Genomic DNA, 26,399 nt, shown 5'->3' with positions numbered 1-26,399 from the left:
AGATACTTGCCTGAAAACATAATTTTTTCTACTTTACTAGACCATGAAAAGTTATAACTATATTAGAAACATATTTAATATTGATCCAATAGCACTTAATTTAAACATCAATTACAATTAAATCACATTTTATTGTTATCATCTCGTTTAATACTAATAAGGTATTTTAGATTTCTGCTAGTGCTTTGCTTTCTGTTGAATGGAAGGATCGATATCTGCCATCTATGTCTACATCACACCATTTTGGTATACCAAACATGACGAAATTAATTCTCCTTTGACTGTTTTTCATATTATGATTATTCCTACGACTACATGAATTATTAACTGAGTCCTTTCAAAGAATTTTAGTCTTAGTATACATATACACATTGATTTGTTCTTGTTATGCTATGCAGCTGGTTATATGGTATTGTTTCTGTTTTACAGGTTAGATGACTCAAACGTTTTTGAACAGAAAAAAGAAAGAAAAACTGTAACTTTCTAGTTTTAAAAACTACATTCTGTAAATATCAGGAGTCATTTGCAAACACACACGAACCACATCACAGCAGCCCCAATGAGTGTATAAGAACAACATAAAAAAAATTCACTCTAAAGAAAATATGTTTGTTTCTATTCAAACAACTCTATTGAATTATTCACACATTTCTTATACTGATATAAGGCCACACTGGCATTATGGCCACACATAAAAACGTGACAAACATTCACCCAGGGAAAAGAGCATCACACCATTTTGTTATGCTAAAAGAAGGCGGTGGCTTATGATGCTTCAGGGTAGTTATTTATCAATATCTAAAGCCACAGATAAAATGTGTTGACACCATACTAAACAGGTCATAGAATAGTCAAGTATTTAATTATGTAAGTTGAGCAATCTATAATAAATATTCAACAGATCATTTAGACATATTATGAAAAGTTCCTGGGTATGGCAAAACCCAGAAGGGGCTCTGGGGGCTCTAAAAGTTAAAGGACAGAAAATAGGCCCAACATCGTCTCATGTAGCCTTGAAAAATTGTAATCATGTCCCATTATTGCACTGTCAGAACAGCAGCTTTTCTCACTGATTTCTTACCTGTTGTTATAAAAGAACTCTGATGAACTACCATGTGGTAGAAACTGGAATAATAAAGCTTACACACACAGTTTCCCTCCAGTGATTCATTTTGCATAAAAATGTATGACAAATCATACACACAATGCTATTGGATTTGTAGTCATGACACCAGCTGGAACTGTGAATCCAAGACACAGTGGAATCATACCAAACTGCCATGCACAACTTGACTGAGATCCATCCTACAGTGATGGCATTATGCTTAATTTAAGTTTGCTGTATCAATAATTAATTTTTTAATCTAATTGATATGAATCTCAAAAATTAACGTGAATTTCAATTAAAGTTGAATTCTGGAAAAATCCTACCCATTCCTTTATTTTCTTAAACAAAAAGACCACTATAAATCTATATCACCTGAGAAACCTTTTGGAGGTGTACTGGGTCTTGCTGGGATGGAGTTAAATTTTCTTCACAACAACTGGCAGAAGCGCTGTGTTTTGGATTTGTGACTAAGACAGTGTTGGGAACACACCAGTGTTTCGGCCATAGATGAGCACTGCTTGTACAGTGTCAAGGTTTTCTGTCTTTATTCTTTTCCCACTCTGTCTTCCCCAGTGAGTAGGCTGGGGGTGGTCAAGAGTCTGGGAATGGCCCTGAACTGACCAGAGGGATATTCCATATCGTATGACTTCATGCTCAGGGCAAAAAAATAAATATAAAAATAAAAAAATAAAATAAAATCTGGAGGAAAGGGGAAGGATTTTGGTTACGGTTTCTGTCTTTCCAAGTAACTGTTACACATGCTGAGACTTTGCTTTTCAGAAATGGCTTAATAGCTGCCTGCTGATACGAAGTAGTCAATAAATTCCTTATTTTCCTTCACGTGCATGCACGATTGTGCTTCACCTATCGCACTTTCTTTACCTTGACCCATGAGTTTCCAGTTTCTCTCCCCCATACCACCGTGAGGGTGTGAGCAAGCAGCCGGGTGGGGGCTTACCTGGCAGCCAGGCTCAACCGACCTCAGCACCTTTTTGCTTTGCTGTAATCACTTGTATATGCCAAGGCTTCAGTCTGAGGTACTGGACCTTTGGACTGACAGATCTCTGTTCAGTTCCCATATTTGCAACACTATATTTTTGTGGATGCTGCCAGCATGCAGGTCAATGAATAAGGACAGGAAACAAAACTGTTTTTTGATTCACCCAATCAAAATCTTCATAAAACTTAAGATTGGAAAACTGGAAATCTTGTTCTTACATTTTCATACTGTACTCTTAAGGACAGTTAAAAGCTTTCCATTTAATGACTTCTTTTCAGAATTCAGTATTAATAACAAAAAATACATCACATAGAACAACTGGAGGAAGTGGAACATTCCTAAGAAGATATTGGTTTCTATACAAAGAATCCATGACCACAGTTTTAAAAATATAAGATTAATGTAAGCCAATGAAGCAGATTAAGTCAGGGGTAGAAGTAAGACACAGACTCCACAGAGCCAGAGCATGACTTCAAGTTTACATAAATTCATGTATCTTCACATTAAGAAAAAAAAAAAAAAAAGGCATGAAATTGCAGAATTCCTGTAGTTTACATTTCTAAATCTATGCCCACACCAATCTGAATTTAAAAAGCATTCAGAGTCAAAAAGTGTGCCACAAGCCTCCTTTTATCAACAGCTAGGTTTTAATTGATGTAGGAATACTGATAAGCATAGCCTTGTGGAATTATCATTGTGGCTGTTGTAAAAGAAAAGCAAACGCTATATACTCAGCATAGTTCCTTAATCAATCAACATAACTATTAGGTGGAAGGAGATACAGTCTCCTGGGATAACCAAAGGACCTCAACAGTAGGCTTTTCAAGAAAACAAGGCATGAAATAAGAGGGAAGTTCCTTATGCGGGTAAGAAACAAAATGGGGAGAATGTGAATAATTTTCACACTGGAAGGAATGCTGGGACCCACACTGATTCACATATTCTTAAGTGATCTCAGGAATGAGGAAAGGGACAAAGAAAGCTGGTCACAAGAACCACCAAAAAATGAACGACAAGGTGTTAAAACTATTACAATGCCACTTGCTCAGAAAAATCTTGAGCCACAAAATTATCTGACCCTGGGAAAAAAATTGGGGAATTGCCATTTCTTCTGTTAAACTGGCTACTGGCAGCAATGGGATCCTAGGGCAGGCTGCCCCTTCGGTCTGATTTTGTATGACAACTCTCCCATATGCTGTGACTTCCTCTCCAGGAATTTTCAAGAGCTTCTTTCCATCTAATGTTCTTGGATAATACAAACCTATACAATATGAGAAATGCTTCAAATTATACTCGGCAGGATGACTTTGTGGGTAGAGTTTTTCAAGTTTTGCACAAGTACTTATAAGTAATATAGAAATCCAACATAATTTCAAATGCTCGTAAACATTATAGAAGTAAACAACTTTCAAAGTTGCTGAATTCCACGGAGGACCTCTCAAGCCTCCTCCAACACAGTATTCTTAATTGTCTACTTTGTCCTAATACATTCTACAGTCACAAAAGCAAAGATATTTTTTTTTCTTCATTTTTACAGTTCTTCAGAACTGGGTTCTTCTCTCAGGTTTTTCTACTTTTTTCCAATTTTAAAATTTGCCTACAATGCCTACACAAACAATACAAAACATCAGCACTTGCTGAATCTGACAGTTTTTCTATTTGATTATTTCAGGAGGTTTTGTACCTTTGTTAAAGACAATCCCTGTTAACAAATGTCTTAATTTCATTGTGATCGCTAACTTACCTAGATGCTCTGCAAGTAGCTCCAGATATTTTCCTGGATACATTACAAATTATTTAGTTTAATAAAATTAATGATTTTTCTGAAGAAATCACTTTTTCTTCTGAAACGCTAACAATTAAAATAAAAGAAAAGGTCCTATTCTAATGCATCTGACAAAGAGGAATATTCTCAGTGAGGAAGGAAAGAGATATGATTAGACAAAACTTGCCAGAGACAACATCTTCCCCCTCCTTTGCCACATGTTCCCCACTCACGATTTTGGTCCATTGCTCTATATTATCAGAACTTTTTCCTTTTCAGTGAACAATCTCTAGATGTAGAACATAACCCAATTTAAGCCCTACCTGACATACAAAAATACAGTATTTTATACTCTCCTGGACTCGTTCCTGCTTTAACTAATAGAAAATACTAGTTTTCAAGCATAGATTTTGCCATAAGTATGGAGTACATCAACTCTGCTAGTTCTTTCTTTCATTTGACAGTACAGAACAGTGTAGCTACACTGGTTGCCTTTTAAACCCTGACTTGAAGCGAAGAAGCTTTCCCTATGCCCAAACTGCAGGGAGAGCTCCATTTTACTCTGATGAAAATCCTCAGGTCCTTGGAAGAGGTTATCCAAATCTGTATTTTCATCTTCCTTTTGTACACCTAATTTAAAGGCATAAAATTTCTGCTTTTATTTCTAACACAAAGTGCAATAACCCCAGAGCTACAACACTTTACTACTTACCTGTCTTATGCCTGAACTAACTGAAAAGCTCTAAAGATTACAAGTGTTTAAAAACCAGCTGGAACAAAAGTTACAAGGCTGCTTCACTGAAGGACTTTTACCTTTTTCTTTTTCTGGTGCTTACTGTCTGTGGATAAAAAGGTAGTGTCATTCAAATTTCAGGGCTTTTTTTTTTCTTTTTGGCTTTTTTTTTTCTCCCCAGTTCAACTCTGAAGGAACTTGTAATTGCTCTATACTCCTCAAGATAGTTTCTCAGGGCTTTTAGAACTGGGAGGTGGGCAGAAGCTACTCCTGATAAATTGTGCTGTTCAGAAGTCACTCAGAACTAAGGATGCCCATGGACATCAGCTTCCTGCAATATGGGATTTCTCCACAAAAGGAAAGGAAGGAAGCGATTCTCCACTCCCACTCTATCCTTTTAAAAGGTACAGGTCCCTGCGACTGTTGGCTCCCCGTGAAGGTCTGTAGTCAGTTTAAGCATCCTTCCCTCTCCTCGTTTGTAGTAACAGGCCACAGGAACTCTCCACACCGGAGATCGTAATTAATCGGTTGATTTGTACAATGGTGTTTTGATCCCTGACATGGACTTTCGCTCTTACCAAAATGATTGTGTTGTCATTGTGGCTGTGAACTGTAGGTTCAGACACACAAACTCTGCTACCATGACCATTTTCTGTCCAAAACAGCATAACCAACTTTGGTCTTCTGCATTCAGAGACAACCTATATTAAGTTCACTATGAGAATCATTCAAGTAACTTAGAAGTATACGCTATATATCATTAGTATTCTATCATGAAGTGACTTTGTTTGCTGTACCCATCACTAGGTATTTATCTAACAGATTGACTGTCCGTAATGCAGCCAGAGGAAAAGTGGCAAGAGGAAGGAATACTAATCATCACATAGTGAAGTACACAAAGAAAGGAAAAGAGGGAAGCAACAGAAGAGTACTGACTGGGATTAAAGTACTTTCTTAATCATTGGCAATGGCACATTCAGCATTATCCATGTCTTTTTATTAAATTGCAAAAAGTTAAACCTTGTGCACAGCTAGAAGAGAGACTTTCAGATATCTGCTAACAACAAATAAACATACACTCTCTTTTGTAGGGCTTTCAATGCTTTAGATATTTATTTTTCAGCTTGTGAAAGGCGAGGGAAGGGAAGTCTGAAAATCTTGTTTATTGGACATAATGATGGATGACCAAACTAGCTAATGTAGTGCCTGTAATCCTAGCAGCTACTGATTTCTAAAAGCATGAAAGCAGCTTTCTGAATTTGCCCTTCAGAACTACGGCCATCCTTCAAAGACTGATGTATGCAAATACCTGCAGGTCTGAACCTGCAGAAGGAAAAGTTGTTCCCTGAACAGGGACAGTACTTAACTGTATGCATTATAGACATCTGATGACACCTCTAGTCTCAAAAAAGCAATAAAAAAAAAATTAGCAGCTTCTTCTAACACAGATAATCTGACATATTTTCCTGAATCAGGTACTAACCTGTCAGATACATGTTTACTTCTTATTGCTGCAGGTATTTGCAACCCTTAGCTCTCTCCAAAGGAAATTAGAGGTGTGCTTTTTTATTTTAAACTGAAGTTTTTTAAAAAATAATGCAACCACTGCAGCATTTTGCTTATAATTAACTTTTCACTATGTGTGGAAAAAAGCTGACAGAAACGTTTTTTAACAGAAAATTAGAAAATAAAGTAGGAAATCATGGTGAAGATTGAAAATTTAAGGATGATTCACATTTTGTACAGCTTTAAACTACTGCTAACTCATTTTTAGTTAAATTGATTAAACATCATTGACTTTAGTTAGACTTGAAGTTGATGATGTAACCCTTGCGTTTACCCCAGCAGTGATGAATACCCACTGTGAACTAGATCATGTAGTTAAGAGTATGCTGCAGTGAACTGATATTTCTTTCTCTTCACTCAACAGGCACTGAATAACTCCTTTACGAACTTTCAGCAAATATCTCCAGACCATGCGCTCCACTTCCAATGGCTAAAAGCAGACTGAAAATGAACTAAACTGGTGTCTAGCAGGTAAATATTTCACTTAGTGTACACTGAAAAAAACCAAGACACCAGAACACATGGCCCTGTGGCAGAAAGAAACATGGTTGATATTTGAGAGTAGCGTTTAGTAATTATTTTTTGTTTAATCTTATTCCTTTCCTTTTTCCTGCTTTCTCCTAAAATATCCTGCATTTTCATTTATAGTCACTCCTAGGGCATGCAAAATACAAAAGTCTTACACCACCTTGATAAAACAGGCAGGATGACTCCCCTAGCTAAAATCTCAGACTGAAACTCAGGATATTTAGTTGATTGCTAAGTTTGCTGAAGCTTCCCTGCCCAGCCTTCAACAAGTAACAACCTCAGGTGCCTCAGCCTGTCTTGCGGGCACAGAAGAGAGTAATAATACTTTCTTTGTCCAGTTAGCTCTTCAGAGCAGGGACCTGCCTATGCATACACACACACACATCCTAGCCCACATAAAGAACCTCTATTTGAGTTCAGGATAACAGTAGCCACTCTAAAGCAAAACCTAGAAAAATTTAAAAGTTACATTCCCACAACTCCTACAAAAAGAGAAGAGCTCAATGATCAAAAGAGCATTTTTGGTGTTAAGCACCTGAACAAAGTTTACAGTCATTGGGGGACAGCTAAAACAAAACAAGCAACTTGAGAAAAAGTACAGGTCCGTTTATAACCACTCATACAGCAGCATGCCACGTCTGGCAGACAGGAAAACCTCTCGAGCATAACCTGCCACAGTCTACACAGCAAGAAGTTCTGCAGTTTATGAGATTACAGGGGTAACACCAACTACACAAGATCTGATTACATGCCCCAAAAGTTTTCACTTCTTCTCGTGGAACTGCTACCATCAACAGATACGGAAAAGCTGTGTAAAGATAAAATTCTTTTGAATGTCTGTCAGAGGAAGGAGTAGTTTCTTAAAGAATTTCATTTCCTCCTTGCTTCATTTGCACCTGACCACTGTCACTTAAGCACACTCAAGCATCTTCAGCAGTACTACAGACTAAATATGAATTGTATGTTTTCTTTATAATAAAAATATGTTTGAGAAGTTTTGTCCTATATTAAATTGCATCAATTTGCTATACAAGCTTCATCTTATTCGTATGTATTATCAAAAAATATCTTTATAACTTTCAAGTGGTGATCAGTGTCTTCATCACAGCTCTTCAGTTTTGTTTTCTTTGTTCTTTATCCTTTTGCCTCAGTTACGCTATGCTATTAACACTTTTACCAAGAATGCTTTTTGCTCCCTCCTGCCCCTTTCTCTGTGCTGTTGATTGACTTCTTCACTCTCTTCCCAGCTTGAAGAAAACCTTTTTTTATTTTTTTTTCTCTTTTTTCCCCCTTTTTCTTCTTAGACACAGGAACATCAAATTACTTTCCAATCAGAGAAGGTCAGACAAAGGCAACTGATCTCAAATATAATGTTTAGATGTATGCTCTCCTACCCCACAAATTGAACATCTATTTTAGTTACATCCTCTGCCTCAAACCTTTTTCACCATCCTCTGCAACATCCTGTTCTTAACTGCAGGGACACAACACTTACCCTGCTGCTGCCCCTCCTAGAACTTTTCAATTGCATGGGCCAAGTTCTTGTAGGTATTGTAGAACTGGCGTAAAAATTGCTGCCTGGCTAGAGAGGAGGGCTTCTACTAACTACCTGGCTGTATCTATGCAGACTCTTCCCTATTAACCCACTAAGAACCTGCAGGGAGGCAGCTGCCCCAGTCACTGATTTACTCCATCTGTCATGAAGTATGGGCTCTCAACAACTTTAATAGACAGAAATTTCAAAATTCAGACAGTCAGAGAAAGTGTCCAGGCACTTTTACTGGGAATACCAAGTACAATAAACACACTGGACTAAAACACCCGAGCAGCAATTTTCCCAAGAACAACCCAAAAGTTCCCCTGTTTCAGAAGTCCCCATGCTATATTAAACTATTACATCTGTACATTTTTCCTCTTTTCTCACCTGCCCAAGCATGATACCTTTATCTGAAATCTGCTCCCTTCTTCAAAAGGATATTCTTCCCAAGCTATGCATTTCTACGCAGTCCAAACCTTTTTGCTTCCCATTGTAAGCCACTCACATACACAGTAAGTGAGCACTGTTCTTTCTCCTACATGGGATGGAGGCAAACTTAGATCAGTGACAGGATTCTTCCTTCCACTGGTTCTTCATGCCTTTAGCCCACAATAAAGAAGGAAGAAAATAACATCGCTTTTCCACAGCTACCTACCTCTACAGATAATTAAAAAACTGCACACACCATGTGTCACAATACAAATATCATTCACCCAGACAATCTTGAGAAACCAAAGAAACTGCTCATGCTAGAAAACCTGCTCTTTTGTGTACAACTGAGGATGAGACCTCCTAATCTATCTGTTTCTTTATTTTCATTTCTTTATTTTCACAAGGAAAAATTCAACAGCAAAATTTTGACATCTGTTTTTTTCTTTAAAAAGAAAAAAAAACCACAACAAAACAAACAAAAGCAAATACTTGAATCTTCTGTGTTTACAAATCAAAGACAAGAAGCTGACCAAATGAACACTTTGATAGGAAATAGAAAAGCTCATTGTATATATCCAAAAGAGTAAAGCCCAAGCTCCCAAACAGGTTCTGCTTTCTTGTTAACCCAGCAGCAAGTCTCAAGTTAAATACTGTCATCATTCCAGTCATTAGTTACTGCTCAGCCTCCTGTCTCCAGTCCGGAAATTAGTCTGCTCAGAGCCCAGATAGCTGAACAAGCAGTCACGTTTTATCATATAACTGAGGCTGGGAGGCCAGTCTGAAGGAAAGCTACATATGTTCTATATTAGGAAGAAAATACCTAATTTAAAAGAACTTAATTTACAGAACAATAAAATGTATGCATTTAAAACACAGCGATGTAAGAAAATAACAAAACAAAGTCTCTTATAACTCCGACGTGATTTGCAAAGGAAGTTCACGTAACCTTAAATTATAAAATGTTAGTTAAAAGAGTTATGAACTGTTGCTAAACTCAGATTTAAATTAAACTACAGAGGCATTTCTTGCTGTAAAGTATTACAGGCAACCATTGCAACCAAGAGATGAAGAAATCATTGCCTTTTGCATTTTGTTGGAAAGCATAAACTTCTTATTAGGTTAAAAGCATAAATTACGAATAAGTACTGAACAGAATAGGCATTTAAAGTATCCTTCACAGTACTCCAGCTCATGTAAAGCATTAAAAAAATTAACATTCACAGTTACTATAGTAGAGACCTTTTACAGTTATTACCAAGATATACTACAGGAGTCATCTTTCTTTAGCTGAATAATATACAATAAATTAGTTAACTTATTTTTTTGAATATGAGAAAGTCTAGGCAACACCAAGATAAGAATCTAGGTGAAATTTTACTTAGTCCTTTCCACTGCTGGAAAAGTATATTATATTATAATAGATATGCAAATTATATAGCAATTATATATATTACATATATGTTATATTTTTGTGACAGTGACAGAAGCAGATTTGTCTTACTATTCCCAATTTCAAGTAAGGAAATGTAAATTTTTGATTATAATAACTCAGTTTCCAAATAACCATGCAATGTAGCTTAAATCTTTTATAACAATAGCATTCTACATGTAGAATTGAAAGGCTAAGACTTCGAAGGACAGCTAAGAAATATGGATGCCAAAATACTGGTGTTTCGGTGTTTCATTCCTTTACATGGCTTGAATTCTGCAGCTTAAAGTTTTACAATGAATTATAAGAAAGCAAACTTCAATGCTTTCATCACCACAAAAGTTGTTACAATACCCATATGTACTAGAATCTTTTAAACAAGTCAACTTATTTCAAGTATAAGCATAGTTATTAAAAAATCTGAACCATCATCACAGCTGGAGTCTGTCATACGTACTATGACTCTACAGTTCTGAATCTAGCTAGGCAATGGAAACAAGTCTTAACCAGCAACAATTTCTTCTGTCAGGCACAAAAAGCAGGTTTACCAAGTTCTCTTGCAATAAATAAATAAAAAAAAATATATGAATGCAATCGATTTATAAAAATTGCAATATTACAATTCTATCATGTTGTAGTACTGCAATAATTATCATCCATCTTGGATATAGAACTTTGACTGCTGAATTTGGACAAATGTAAGCTCCCTCTGAATTAAGGCTTAAACTATAAAGCAGCCTAATGCTGTCCAATCCCTTGAAAATCCATTCTAAACTGACAGATTTGGTAGTGTCTTATTTTTGCTAGAAGGTAGTTGTACATTCTACAAATAAATGTTCCTGGAAATGGCTGCAAATATTAACAGAGTTTTTTAACAGAATAATGCTTCCTATTTCCCCACTAGCCAAAATATAAAAGATTTGAGTTCTTGCACTTGGTTTGTAAGAAGGAACTACAGAGAACGGGCTGGATGTAACTTGCAACAGCAAAACCCTAAACCACCAGCAATGAATAACAGTGTGTAAATCTGGTTTTAAGAACAGAAGTGACAAGCAATTAGAGACAAAGAAACAAAGTCATCCTTTACATTTCTCTGTTGCTTGTGACATCTAGTGGGTATACAAAACAGCCTGGAATAGCAAATAGAAGCTCCTGATATTTCAGTATTTGGTTTGGTTATTTCTTTCATCTACATGGAAATTACCTCCATTTCATAGTGAACAAGCGTAGTAAAATGGTGCAAGGTATTTTCACAGTTTATAAAAAGCTTGGAGCACTTCAGACCTGAATTTAAAACACAGAATTCCACAGGACTCCCTTCAGAAGCCATTTCTAAACACATGAACGACAAAAGGTGTTTGGAAGCAGCCAGCATGGTTTTGCCAAGGGTAAGTGACATCACCACTTTCAACCCTGAGGTCACTGGAGCCGAGGACAAGGACATGGCAGTGGATGTTGCTTTACTTGAGAAGGCTTTTGAAACAGGCTCCCACCGAGAGACTGTAATTGGTGAGATAGAGACTAAGTAAACCATGTATAAGGCGAGTGGAAAATGGGCTGGACTGCTGGCTCTAACAGTTGTAATCAGCAAAGTCCAGCTTGTAGCCAGGAAACTAGCACGGTCCTTCACGGATGAGTACTTGGGCAAATAACAGTTTAATGTCTTCATTAACAACCTGGGTGGTGGCACAAGAGCACACTCTCATCAAGATTGCACATTACACCAAATTTAGGGCACGAGACAAGAGACAATATGCTGGAGGGTGATCTGGATGGTTTAGAAAAAACGGGCGTATTCACATGAAGTTCAGCAAAAGCAAAGGAAGTCTCACATCTGGGATGAAATAATCTGATGGAACAACAGAGTGTTGAGGCTAACTGCCTGTAACACAGCTCTTGAGGAAAGGATAATGGGGGTCCTACTAGAGAACAACCTGGACTTGGAGCAGCAGCATACCCTTGCAGCAGAGAAGGCCAGCTGCATGGGCTGCAACAGGATGAGCACAGCATCCAGTCCAGGCAAGTGGCTTTTCAGCTCCATTTGGCACTTGTAGAACTGCATCAGAGTATTGTGTCCAGTTTTGGATTCCCAATACAAGGAAGAACTGGACATATAGAAGAAAATCTAGACAAGGGTCACCAAACTGGTCAGGGAGCTGGAGAGCTTGCCCTGTGTGGAAAGGCTGAGGGACCCGAGTTCAGCCAGCCTTAAGAAGAGAAGGTTTCAAGGGGACTATTGCTGCCTGTAACTACAGAGGCAGTATTGTTGCCTATAACTGTTCAGAATGAGATATAATCATAAAATATAAATAATACAATATTATTTATAATAATAATATATTATAAATAATATATAATAAAATATAAAATACAATGAAATTGAAGCTGGACTCTTCTTCCAGGTTCACAGCCATCAGACAAGGCAACAAACACAAGTCAGAACATGCAAGACTGCAATTAGATATTAGGAATATTTTTTGTGGTTTGTTTGTTTATTTGTTTTACATGAGGATGATCAAATACTGGAATAGGTTGTCCAGGGATGTTGTGGAATCTCCATCCTTGAAGGTGTTCAAAACCTGAGTGGACATAGACCCCAGCAGCCTTATCTGATTACACTTGCTTCAGGCAGGTACTGGACTAGATGGCCTGTGGAGATCCCTTCTGATTTAATTTTTTTTTATCAATCTAAGAAGTCTACTTCTGCACTGAGTGGGTGTCTTGTCCACTGCTAATGAGAATTAAATATATGACTTTCTATTTTCCGTTAATGCAAATGAATCCATCCCCCTTTTTAGTACTGACAACATTTTGAATATTTTAAAGGAATAATACAACAATACATATTAGTATTCAGCGTTTCACACTATGATTGCTCAGTTCTTCAGTACCCTTTTTGATGAGAACATGTATTTGCAAACACACCAACTGGGAGAAAGCCCAAGAATAATATTCCTGCTAACCTCTTCAGCATCACCTTTGATTATTCTTACAAACTTCATGTTAAAAGATGTACAACATTATTGTTTTGATAAGCAGTCGTCACGATAGCTACTCATTAAAAATCCATTCTAAATAGACAGAGATTTGGGTTACACTTACCAGTTTGATGCATATAAAATACATTCTAAAATTAGATCTAATGTTGAACATTTCTACATTACTATATTTCCATAGTCTTTATTTCAGAATACAAACAATGCTCTGATTTACTAAAAAGCATAAACTATAGATTTCTGAGAGTGGAAGCAGGTTTATTCTAAATCATGATATGTAGATTCAGTGCCTTAATTCTTTGTGTGCTAACCACATAGTGTAACATTAAAAATGTTTTGTTCAGCTCCATTGAATCTGACTTCGTCGGTATCTCTAAACCCATAAAAGGCAGCTTAGGATTTTTCCATAAAATTTTATAATAAAATCCTAGATTAGTCCCCATTTCATGAAAGCACAATTAGTTAAGATACGTTTAAGATGTTTTCTTGTATAAGCATGGTTTCAGGAACTGATCTCAGTATCATGGTAACTGGTTATTTTTTCGCTCCATCTCACTTTCTCCTGTAGGACAGAACTAACCAGAGCAAGGAACTTCCCAAGTTCCTCTTGTGAAAGAGGTGTTACACAGAAAAAGAATCCTTCAGTTAGTTACACCATCAGCAATTTTGCTATCAAGTTATTTCACATAGCTGAGAGCAAAAGAAAGATCAAATTTGAACTGTTACATGAACAAAATAAGCAGCCTAAATGAGCTGAAATTCGTACTAATTGTGACAGTTTTGTACTTGCCAATATGAAATGTGGCTACCGGACTAAAAATGAAGACAGTTTCTAAAATTACAAATAATACATGGTTTACTGGAAGCTTACTGGCTCAGCCAGAAAATACACAGCATAAGATATATACATACTGCATTGTTGCATATAACTTTTCATAATTTCCTTCCTTATTTCTTTCTTTTACCTCTTTCACACTGAGGGCCAGTAAATCCATAGACACATGCACAGCGATTAGGTCCAATACACCGTCCTCCATTCTGGCAGCCATTTTCACAGACAGCTTTAATTAAAAAAAAAAATATTAAAATGTTATAGTAATGATATTTCAAAGATTATCATATGTGGTATTCAAAAATATTTTTTTTCCTCTCAACTGATCTAAATCTTTCTGGACCTGAAGATCAAACTGATCTCCTTCCTACCCATCATCACCAACAGTAATGACTGTTCAACTCAAATTCCATTAGCACCTGTTTGATGCTAATTGCAAGCATCTGATTAATTAATCACATTTAGCACAGATCAGCAGATGTTTAACTGATTTTTAAACAGTTGTGCAGCTCTAGTCGCCAATTTCAAGAATTTATAACCATCACCAAACTTAGCAGATAAAAACTCGTCTATTTTGAGATTTTCTGAGTGTATTAAGTTGTACTATTCATTCACAACAGCAGTAAACCTTTCAAGAAGGGAGGCCTGGGAAGTCAAAGAGACAGGTAATTCACCTCTCAGAGTTGATACTGGCAGGAGAAGTGATGTTTAGAGCAAGGGAAAATAATTATCATTTTAACTTGTCTGTAAGTACCTTCGAAAAACTGTTTCCTAAAAGATCCCAACAAGAAATAAAACAATTTTGGGGGAGTATAAATCCACAGTACATATAGATGGAGAAGATATTTTACAGTTGAAGAACTTCAAAGCACCCATTCATGTAATTTATCAATGGTGTGAGTAAAGAACAAAACATGCTGTCAAAGCACTGAAATCTTCTCAATTTGGAAGGAAGACGGTTCTTCAGCAAAGTTGAAAAATGCCATTAAAAGAGTGCTTTAACTAACTAATCCGGTCTGTTTTCAGGCTTATTGCTTCCAGGACACACAGCCTTGTTCAGAATTCACACATGTTCCAAATCAATGTATTTCACCATAAAGGAGAGCCCCACCATTTTTAAGTGGCTCTGAACAAGAGCAAAGGGACTTTGGTCTAGAAGTCTCCAGACTTCTACACAGGTCTCCCCAGTCTGAAGGCGGCATTTTTAACATACTTGAATATCCAGTGCAAAAGAACCTCAGTGACCTAGAGAAGGTAAGTATTTCAAACTGACTGGAAAAAATATACACATCAACTATATCACAATGGGGAACATAAAATACATGGTTATGTGGAAATGTGATGAAGCCCTACTTCTTATCAAGAGCTATAAAACTGAATTACTTTTTACTGATAAGGTGTATCTTATGCATAAAATGAAGATACTTCTCTGCATGTGTCACCTTACTGAATTAAAGGACAATGACACTTTAGCAAGACAATTAACTTCATTGTATTTAAGACACATTTCTAAATATATATAGTAAATAAATTAAGTAAAAAGGATAATGACAATTTTACATTTTTCAGACATTCATTCCATATTGTGTCTAGAAGAAAAATACTCAATCTTACTTCAAATTTTAACTGTACAATAAGGCAAATTTCAAGTTTGTTCAAATTTCCTGGATTGCTTTAGAGTCACTGCCTGAAAATCCAGTCCCCTTTTCATTTATTCACTGGAATATGGCCTGTGTGAGAGCATTCAGGTGTTGACCCAATTCTTTAAAAGTACCAGCAAGGGGCTAGCAACTCTTAGCAATATTTACATTTTAGGATTAAAATTATTACCTAAAATTTTAGAGAATTTTATCTAGGTAGAAATAAAGCAAGAGCAAGACTGCTCTCCATCATTTGCAAAAATTATCAAGACAAAGGGATTCAGTGTAACTGAATAGTCTAACTGTTCAGTTAACTGCTCTTTGCATGGCTGCTTTTTATTTGTCTCCAGTTCCTTCAGACTAACTTCAGCAAATAATTTCTCAGGTAATTAGTAGCCAGCTGGCTTCAGAATACACTTTGAGTCTTTCTTCATCCCTGCAGCCCTTAGTGATTTCTGTTTGCTGCATTTGTACAGCTTGTAAACACTACTGTGATAGGTAGAGCTGTGCAAATAGTTGACTTTCTAGCCTGTCTGCCAAACTGAAAAGGTATTCAAAAACTTGAACTATATTTAATATTTTTCCTTAGTCAAGTAGAAAACAGGAAAATGTGCTTTAACAGCAGTTAGGCTCTTGTTCTTAGATGGATAAACTTCATAAAATAGAATGAAAAATTAGTGATCACCTGGTAAGAGAAGGAGAATGGGATGTATACTGCTACTGTTCCCAAAGGATCTTCCAAAACTGTTTGGTGAATTCAATCCCTACTCAGATTTTTAGAGAATTATAAATGCACTTCAAGCATGAAGTGACTTTCAGGTAAACACTATACCCCCAAAAAAGCACTAAATTTGTCACAGACTTCTCGTTATATTTCAGCATGTTGGCTTTTTTTATCTTCCTACTCTACCTGCAGTGAAAGAGCTAACTTGCAGGACTTATGCAGATTTACTTTTAAATGCAACAGAGCAGTTACTTACGCTGCCCGCAGTAAGTTCCAACGTAGCCCTTCTGGCACTGGCACCGGTCATCCGTGCATGTGCCACCGTTCATGCAACTAATGCTGCACTTTTGTACTGCAGCGGAGCCCAGGCAGAGAGATACCAGTATTAGGCAGAGATACCACATTAGGAAGCAAATGTGAATGACAACAGAGGCATCTAAAAGTAGACATGAGCTTTGTACAATATGTCATGTATTTAAATGTACACTCAGGTAATTTGTAACCAAAGCCGTCCACACTGTAGCTATTAGTCAGCCATTATTTTAAAAGGAAGAGTGTTTTTTTTTTAAAAAAGAGGGTTTTTTAGTTTTCCATGCCTATATTTAGCAACTTGGAACTTTTAATTCTCTTGGAGGCTGTACAATCTTCATTTCTTAGGAAAATGGACTTGATGAAAATGTTAATAACATGCAAATTTGTATTTAAACTTGCTTATCTCTTTAAACACTTTTTTTTCCAATTTTTCACAGAGTAAACATACATGCATAGTGTATCAAACTTTATCAAAAACCAGAGATATGCCAAAGCGTTACATGCATATATGCAGTAATGACAAGTTCTTTTTAAAGAATTTACACAGTAGTTATTTTTGACTTGACAGTCAAAAAGAATTACCTAAAATGAAATCTGTAATGAAAACAAATATAGAAAGTCCTTACTAGATTTTGATCCACAAGTAGGTAATATCTGTCCACTTGCACAAGTGCACATGTTAGGACGGGAACAAAATCCATCACCACAGCTATTTCTACAAATTGCTGAGGAAAAACACAAAAAGACAGTGATTAATAGTAACCTTAGTCTTAAACTAGAGGAAAAAGTCCTAAGTATGTTAACAGCTTCTTTTAGAAAACACAACCAAAACAAAACAAAAAGAACACTTGAATGCCTATTTCAATGGGAGAGTTTATACACATGCAAAAGTAATTGTAAGTTAAATAAAGCAAACTAATTTTTGGTGTAATCAATATCTCTGACAAATTTAAAGGCAAAGAGAATCATATTGGCATATTCAAACATTGGTCTGACCACTGAAACCAGATAATCAAGTCTTTCCCTAATTAGAACTACCAGCCTATTACATGAGTAATGTAAAATTATTAAAATTACATATTGTAGACCACAAGACCAGTAAGTTGACCAAGAATCCAAGATATGAATGAATAGAAACAATATAGATCATAATGTCAATTGATGGTATAGCTCCTCTCTTATAATTGCTATTTTAGAGGCATTTTAGGGTCTCTTTTTTTCTAAGATTATCCATCCTTCACACAAACCCATTTTTTGAGAAGTCCATGTCCAAATGATGGGCTTTAGAGATTTTGTGTAGCTTCCCTAAACACAGTTTTCTGTACTCAAATATTTCTCCATCGTCATTTAGAAACTAACTTTATAAAAATTTCAGGGAAGGCTGTCCACACCGTATTATGGATCCATAACATGCACGCTGTTGTGCTATCCCCCTGATGCATCTAAATCGTGCCTTCCCTTCTCACTCACCCGCCAAGGGAGCTCTATTGCACGAAGGAACAAGTGAACAAGGAAAGAGTTAAAGGTTAAATCCAGATTCTAAAGGAGATCCAAATGAATACATCTAAATAATCTGCTGGATTAGCAAATGCGCCAAAAGAGACCATGAAACATTAAGAGCCAGTACCCAGTACGACACAGGAGGACTTAAAAAACCACTATTGTGTGAGAGACAGCTTGTAAAGCAAAAAAACCCAACAACCAAGAATCACAGGATCTTTGTAAATAACTCTGGGGTTTTGAAAGAATCAAAAAATCTGGAAGCATATCTCCATTGAAGGACTACAAAAGGAACAAATACTTTGACAGATAATTTGTCAAGACTATACCAACAACCTAAAAAAACCCTGCCTATGTATATTAAAAGGAAAGGAAAAAAAACCCCACACCTGGCCATATACATTTTAAAAAAAGGAAGCAGAGATAAGGCCTTTCCCACAATGCTTGTGCTCTACCTCTGATTTAGAAAAAAAATGCATAAACGAGACATAACTCCTACAAGGAAGCAAATAATTTTCTTGCCCCATTATAGAATTTAAATATGACCCCTGATAAATTAACATGCTCTCTTTCAACTTTTCTCCACCAAATCAGAAGCTCTGTACTGATGCCAACTCAGACCAAACCAGAACAGATCTTCTAAACCCGCATACTCCTTGACATACTCCAATAAAGGCCACATTGCCTTTGGAGGGGAGTAGACAAAGCCACACCAGGGGTCCACTGACACCACTCTTTGGGCATCGAAGAGATGCAATGTGGATCATCCACAATTACCATTACATTCTTCTACAGCCATGCCCTAAACATGAAGGCATGAGAGGTGAAAGAGTTTGTGGGATTTTGCTATTTAGTTGAAATTAGAGACATACCACTGACTGATACAAAATATTTTTTTCCATTAGCAGGCGTAAAAGTGAGAAACAGGACTCAGATTTAGTGCACTTGACAAACACATAACAGGACTGTTTTCCTTGTATGAGTGTTCAGTCCATCTTCATACAACATAGATCAATGTCCTGGTTAAGCGAGGTCTACATTTAGACCATTTTGTTAATTATCTGTTCCATTTTGTTAATTATCTGTTAGGGAATAATTTTTTATCAACTTAAAGCCCTATAGCCAAAAGCATATTCTAAATGTGCTTTAGTCAGAGCAGTTTATTTTATTTAAAGAGAAAATAAACCCAACCAGACCCTTGTTTTTTAGGTAACAGATCACTTTTAATCATAAGTATGTCACAAACCACCAACAACCATCACCACATTATCAAATGAAAACATTGCAAAGTCAGCAAAGTCAGACCAGTTTCCTGTTGACCCACCACTACTAGATCATTGATCTCTCTTCATGAAGTAATACTTTAAAATCACCAGTTACAATCTGCACTAAATATAATCAATGCATCTCCAACAAGAAGTTTGCTACTTTGTCCATCATCCTGTGAGGAAGGCTTCATCTAGCTAAATAGCTCTAGCCAGAAGGATCATCATCTCAACAAATGTTTAATAGGAGCATAGCAATCTGTGCAAACCAAAAATACAAACAAAAAAGGGTCACAGCCAATCTTACAGATGGTCTGGCAAAATCATTCACCCTTCAAACACGTTAGGGAGCTGCAATTAAGCTTCAGTAAGTAAACAGGAGCTAAAAGATATCCTTTGTGCACATAAATTGAAAGTAAATCAGAGATAGCCAGCTGAACCTGAAAACCTACCAACAGCAACTCCAGTCTGCATTTAAGTAAGCCAATATTATGAGATAATAAATGTGATCTGAGTATTTTGAGGAGCTCCTCTTATCACACAGTGGTACTGATACCAGCATCTTCCTCTGAATGACATGTTTATTAAACTTTGCAAGGAAATGCTAGGTCAACCTTAGATAAAAATCTGTGATACACATGGCACCTTCATAAGAATTACTAGCAAGGCAAATTTATTCATGTAAAATGACTATGAACAGGTTAACAGTCCTGAATCATAAGGCAGCAGCCCAAAAAGTCACCTTTATGGCCACATACCATGGCTTACTGCCCATTCCTTCACTAGTTCTATATGTCTGTAGTTTGTTGGAGTATTACAGAGACCTTCATTGCTTATGTACAGGGAAATATGTTCTTGAACCTGAGCACACTTATTAGCAAGAGAGATGATGACAGGCTAGGATGAATGGGAACAGACTCATGTTAAGAATCAAGAACTCTAACAAGCATGTGTCTAATAGCTTTTGTCTAACAGACAGAAAACATAATTCTCTACTTCCTTTCTAGGTAGGCAACATTCCCTAACCAGAGCATTGAGCAGATTTCCCCCCCCCTCCAGCTGTTGGATGGGTTTTTTTGCCAAGCCATGTCAACAGCCACATCTGTCAGCACAGTACCTATTATGACCAAGCAGTAATTCCAGTCTACATCCTTTATAGCTGTTAAAACACAACTAAAAGCGACAAGCAAGTGAATAAGCACTCCAGATGTAAAGTTTTCCATTTGATTCCAATTCCAAGCCTAGCACAGAAGTTTCACAAAAATTAAGATCTGATTTGCTTTATATAAAGACCTTTTGGCTTTTTTTTTCCTGTTACTATAGTGGATTATTTGATTTCTGGAAGGTTTTTTCCTTCTTCCTTCATTGTCGTGTTCTTTTGTAAAAACCAAGGGCAGACATGCCTCTTAGGAGCACACCAAGGAAAATAACAGCAATTGGCTGATCTTTTGATTGCAACAAAAGTAGACTTGTAAATCCATATTTTTCTCTTCTCTTCAGAAATAAGGCAAAAGACAGAACTGAATTCTCTTTTCTCATATTGAATGGGGCATGATATTGAATGTCATTAAACAACTCACAAAGAATATTTATTTTTATTATTACCCCTAGGGCAGTAGAAACTTGAAGTCAGACACTTACGAACAATGCACTGATTTCCTCCAGGGAGCGTTTTCCATCCAGGGCAACAGTACGAATGGAATCTAGAGCCACACACATTTGGCCTGTCACACAGACAAACAAATAAAAGTATATACAACAATATAAAACAATGTAAATTGTATCCAAATTTTTATGTACACACAGGGGAAGAAACCAGCTGCATGAAATAAAAACAAAGTGTATAGCAAAGCTATCTACAAAAAAAATCCTCCCTAAAGGAATAAAATCTTCCTCCGCTATAAGAAGTTCCAAGACATTTTTTTTTATATTAGTTCAACCGGTTAGTACAAAGAGGAGAGGCAAGCTAGGCAGCAGCAGGCCACATTCATCCCTGGTAGAATTATTTAGGATTTGCAAGGGATGAGTTTGGCTCTTCATTCATACACAGTCTTAGAAACCTTGCTATAAAAACTGGCTTCATGCTGCCATCTGACACAAGACAGACACAATGACTGATCATAAAGACTAACAAGCTAATTCAAATTACCAAGAGCTTCCCGAAACACCAGGAAAAACAGATTTTGCTTAGTTTCCCTGCAGAAACCAAACTAAAGCAAATGTCCAAGCATCTTAATATTGTAACATGCTCGAGTAAAAAGCCCAGCGTTGTACATCCGTTAGTTGTAACGCAGCCCCACACAATGTCTGCTTTTAATATAACCGCAGTAATTAAAGACCTCATTTCACAGCCGAGGACAAAATACCCAGTTCAATTGAGCGCAATCCCTCCGTTGCGGAACGGGGCGGGAAGGCAAGATGCACCGAAGGCAAACGCAAGGACCATAGTCTGGGGTCTGAGGCGGAGGACTGCTGCGGGGAGGCATCGGCTGGCTGCGGGGCGGCCTCCGCGGCGCTGACCGCGGGGGCCGGCGGGGGCCGGGAAGGGCTGTCGGGCGGGCGGCGGCGGGGAGGCCCGAGCGCGGCGCGGCGCGTCCCTGGCCGCGGAGAGTGTTCCTACCTGCGGAGCCCGTCCCTACCCGCGGAGCACATCCCTGCCCGCGGAGCACATCCCTGCCCGCGGAGCACATCTCTTCCCGCGGAACACATCCCTGCCCGCGGAGCACATCCCTGCCCGCGGAGCACATCCCTGCTCGCGGAACACATCCCTGCCCGCGGAGCACGTCCCTGCCCGCGGAGCACGTCCCTGCCCGCGGAGCACATCCCTGCCCGCGGAGCACGTCCTGCCCGCGGAGCACGTCCCTGCCCGCGGAGCACGTCCCTACCCGCGGAGCGCGTCCTGCTGTCCTCGCCTGCGGACCCGGCCGGCGGCGGCGGCGCTGCCGGCCCCGTCCTCCCGGTACGCGGCTCCAGGGTAGATGCCGCCCGCTGCTCCGGCGGGGCGGACCGGCGGCGGCTTTTGTTGCCCGGCTGCTCCCTGAGCCCAGAGCGCCAGGCAGCCCAGGCACAGGATGCAGGGCTGCACCCAGAGCCACCGCCGTCTCCCCATCCTGCGGTTGCCCCGGTGGGAAACGGCGGGGGCGGGCGGGGAGCCGGGGAGAGGTGTGCCTGTCCCGCACCGCCGTCAGGGGCACGGCCCCGCTCCTCGCTGGGGGAAGGCTTCAGCGACGGAAACTCTTTCTTCTCTCCTCCCCAGCCTGCCCTGCCGCCGCGGCCGTCAGCGGGACGCGGTGATACCAGCGGCGGGGTCCACGTTGCATCACCCCCCTCCTCTCTCTCCAAAGAGAGGGGGAAAAGGAGGGAAAAAGAGAAGTCGAGTTGCTTGGGTTTTTCTCCCCCTCCCTCCTTAAAAGGAAATCCAACAGAACCACGTTGAACTTCCCTAGAAAAAACGAACACAAGATGATAATTAGGAATAAGCGCGTCCAAACAAATGTGCCGAGGCGGACAGTGAGGCGAGCACAAGCCCCCGTGCGGCGCAAGGGACGATGTTACAGCTGGCGGGCGGTGCGGGAGAGGCCGGGAGGCGGGGGCGGGGCCGCTGCTCCCGGCCGGTGTGCGGCCGCCCGGGGGGGAGGGGTCGAGCGGCTCCGCGGGCGCGGGATTGATGCGGGATCGATGCGGGATGCGGATCGCGCCGCTGGCACAGCGGAGCCCAGCGGGCCGGGCCGAGCCAGGGGAGCGGGCGCCGCTGCCGCCGCACACGTGGGGCTGCGGCGGGGGCCGGGAAGAGGGAGCGGCGGGGGAGGGGAGCGAGAGGGCGGGCGGGCGGCTGCCGGAGAGCCGCGGGGACGCGGAGCACACGGAGGGCGGGCGCTGCAGGTAGAGCTGGCTTAACGGGGAAGTTTGCGCTTTCCTTCGGCGTCCCCTCCCAAGTCCCTGAGAACTGCACCATGAAATGTACGTGGTCCCGCCTTTGCGGGGAGACTGATCGGTAAAACCCCTCCGTAGAAAAGCATCCGGGGTCCAAAGGAGAGGTCCAGGGCCAGGCTTCAGGACGAGGCCCGGCAGGATCAGGCCTGAGGGTGGCCCTTCCACCCGGCCCCGCAGGCAGACGGGGGCGGCAGCCGCGCACCCATCCCGCACCCCGCCGGAGCGGACGCGGGGCCTCGGCGGGGTCGGCCGGGAGCGCCAGGCAAGGGCGCCTGGCGTGGGCACTCGTTCCCGCCTGGTTCAGCCGCCTGTATCGGTGGTTTTGCCAGCAAGCTGACAAATTTCTTCAAAACACTTCAAAAAGCACCAAGAGCTAAGAGCCTTTGAACTATATGAGTTTGTGGTTGCCTTCGGGAGTCGTTTTTTGAGGTTCACACGCTAAAGTTTTACTTGTTTTCCTCTCCCTGTTTTTCTCTACATAAGCATCTTAAAATGAATGCAAAAAACCCTGCCAGCTTGGCTAATTTCGTAATTACTCTTAAGGCCATAACCATGCCTTTACCTAGATGTGCTGAACAGTTAGCCATCAGGAAAAAGGAAACAAAAGCAGTGAAGGCATGTCCTTGCTGAAAATCCCTGAGTGCTTCCTTTGGGTCGTTCTGATAACAACAGGACACAATCTGGTTTTGTCATCTGAGAAGATTTATTGCTTTGAATTACAGCTGTACGGTTGAGCACCTCACCGTACATACCATGGCATCCTTTGGCAACAAGGAAAGTTGTTGGGTTTTTTTCCTTTTAAAACAAAACAGAAAACATGTAGCAGCTTCTTTTAGCTCCGTGTGCCTATTACCTGTCATTTCTAAATCTAGAATGAGATGCAGGAGTCATGTCTTGTTATCTCTGCAACAAAACCCACTAGCTAAGAAGCCAGGAAGCTATTCCCTTATTCAAGTCACTGGCTACTTTCACAGTCCAGTGGCTGCATTTACAGATCTATATTCTGACTCACCAGAAGCTAATTTTGTTTAAGTTGGGAAGGTTAGCAAAAGTGACTTCGCATGGGAGGAACTGAATCTTTAAAGGTAAAGCCTGGAGAAATTTAGGGAAACTAAGGGAAGCATTTAATGAAAGAACTATTTAATGAAGACAACTAGGTAGAAGAGTCCAAGGAAACTCATGAATATAGGTGAGGTTTGGAGCTTCTTCAAAACAGGAACTGTTAAACCCGTCATGAATGAGATGCACGTAGCAAAGCCAGGGGGAGAGAAGGATTCCATGCCTGCTTGCTTGAATAACTATCTCAAGAAAAAATGTGAAGAATAAGCAGGCAACCTACAAAGAATAAAAAGGAAAGAACTGATCTGAGATAAGCTTAGGGCCTTGGATATCAGGAAGCACAGAGATAAAGAAGTAATTCCCAGAAGTCAGACAGAGCTACGTCTTGAAAAGGACAACACAAGAAAATATTAAGGAAAAAAAATATCAGTGAAACAACAAAAAAGGTGAACCAGTTACACAGCAGGGGTGGGCTAGATATTCGGGGGAAAAAAAGTTAAGCTTTAAAGCCAAGATATATATACTACTTACTGTTTGTTTGGGTTTTTTTCGTCATAGATATTAGGCACAGGAACAAAAGCAAATGGTCGGCAGCCACCAGTGATTTGTTAAGTGATTTCTAAGACCCACAGATCCCATCGCAGTCATACCAGAAGAGGGCTAGGTAGCACCTTTCTAGAATTTTGAAAGGAACTAGCACACAAAACTACAAAGCATTCAATAGCAAGGACTCTTAATTCTGATAAGATTGTGGTATACATGGTCCATGTAAATATGCATACAGATTAAGTACTTTCCAGCAAAGCTGTCTTAGAAAGGGAAGCATTAATACCTCTTATGGTTACAAGACACTGATCAGACATAATCTGAAATGATGATTATATTCTGATCATTCACGGTATAAAAAGATGTGTTAAAATTAGAATATCTGCACTTAAACGCCACTAGTATGGTCAATGGGAAGACAACCACTGCTAAAGGGTTTGTAACAGCAGTTATCTTAAAAACAGTGAAGGAAAAGAGAGGAAAAAATACATGAAGTGATAATAATTCAAATCAGTGCTACAATTAGAATAGTTTCTTCGATAAAACGGGAATACAGGTCTTCATTAGAAGTAGAACTTAAAATTGTTAAGTACATTTGGGATGAAACTAGATTTCTTTAGGAAAGATGTTGTAGGCTTTGTCTCCCAAATCTTAAAAAATGTTTGAAATGGATAATCCTAGAGGTTCCCTCCCATCATAATCCCTAGCTGTTATAAAATAGAATAGCTTCTTTCACAGAAGATGCCCTGATATATTGACATCATGTGACTGATGCAGGAGGTTGAATGTCCACTTTGCTCTAGCTGAATTTCTGCTTCAAGTCTGACCAATTCTGATAAAAATAGTTCAAAATGTTGTATATAGTGGATGTTCAGGAAACATGTAAGTGCATATTTACATACAGAAAATATTCCCAGAGAAAAACTTGTAATGTGTGTTATTTTTGAAGCCACAGTTTTCCCACATGGTTGACTTTTTCTTCCAAAACAAGGGTGGGAGTTATTTTAAGTAAAGGCACTCCTACTATTTTGGTGTTTGGAAACAAAAATGTGGGCTATCACTATGCTAAAGTGTGATCCAATTAAACTACAGTTTGTAGATGTAAATAATTTCTTTTAGTCCTAAATTTATGTCTCTCAATGGCCACACTTGATTGTCAATTAAAAATATTTTCAGTTATTCATTAACCTGAATCATTAAAGGCACCCAATGCCTTTCAGATATTAAAAATACAAATGACAACAGAATGTCAGGATTTTTAAAAAACAGTTTTTTTTCTCCTTAATGCTTCTATCCAAACTGCTGTCATGTTGTTTTTCTTCCACGGTAATAAGAGGAGTTGAGTCTATTGTAGACTGGTCCTGTCCTGCAGAAAGTTTTCTGTTAAAGTTAATGAAAGAGATTGCAGTGTTGGGCCCATCTGTTGGCCCGAAGCCATAGATTTGAAAACATAAGTCACATAAATTACAACACATACTTGACATAAAAATATAT

At 39.2% G+C, this 26,399-nt stretch overlaps 1 protein-coding gene across 3 annotated transcripts in view; it reads right to left on the bottom strand.

The window, feature by feature from the left end:
• Positions 1-22,566, bottom strand: part of FBN2 (fibrillin 2) — a 177,441-nt gene extending 154,875 nt beyond the window's left edge. For all 3 annotated transcript variants that reach the window (XM_080373133.1, XM_080373134.1, XM_080373135.1), the window contains exons 1-5: positions 22,253-22,566; positions 21,009-21,091; positions 17,229-17,327; positions 16,547-16,642; positions 14,060-14,155 (exon numbers count right to left, since the gene is read on the bottom strand). In XM_080373133.1, the coding sequence (XP_080229259.1) occupies positions 14,060-14,155; positions 16,547-16,642; positions 17,229-17,327; positions 21,009-21,091; positions 22,253-22,476 (598 nt within the window). In that variant the 5' untranslated portion in view covers positions 22,477-22,566. The remainder of the gene's footprint in view (positions 1-14,059; positions 14,156-16,546; positions 16,643-17,228; positions 17,328-21,008; positions 21,092-22,252) is intronic.
• Between the last annotated feature and the right edge of the window lie 3,833 nt (positions 22,567-26,399).

Source organism: Falco punctatus (assembly GCF_963210335.1).
Source record: "Falco punctatus genome assembly, chromosome: Z".
Lineage (NCBI taxonomy): Eukaryota > Metazoa > Chordata > Aves > Falconiformes > Falconidae > Falco > Falco punctatus.
This window is presented reverse-complemented; position numbering and strand designations above follow the sequence as displayed.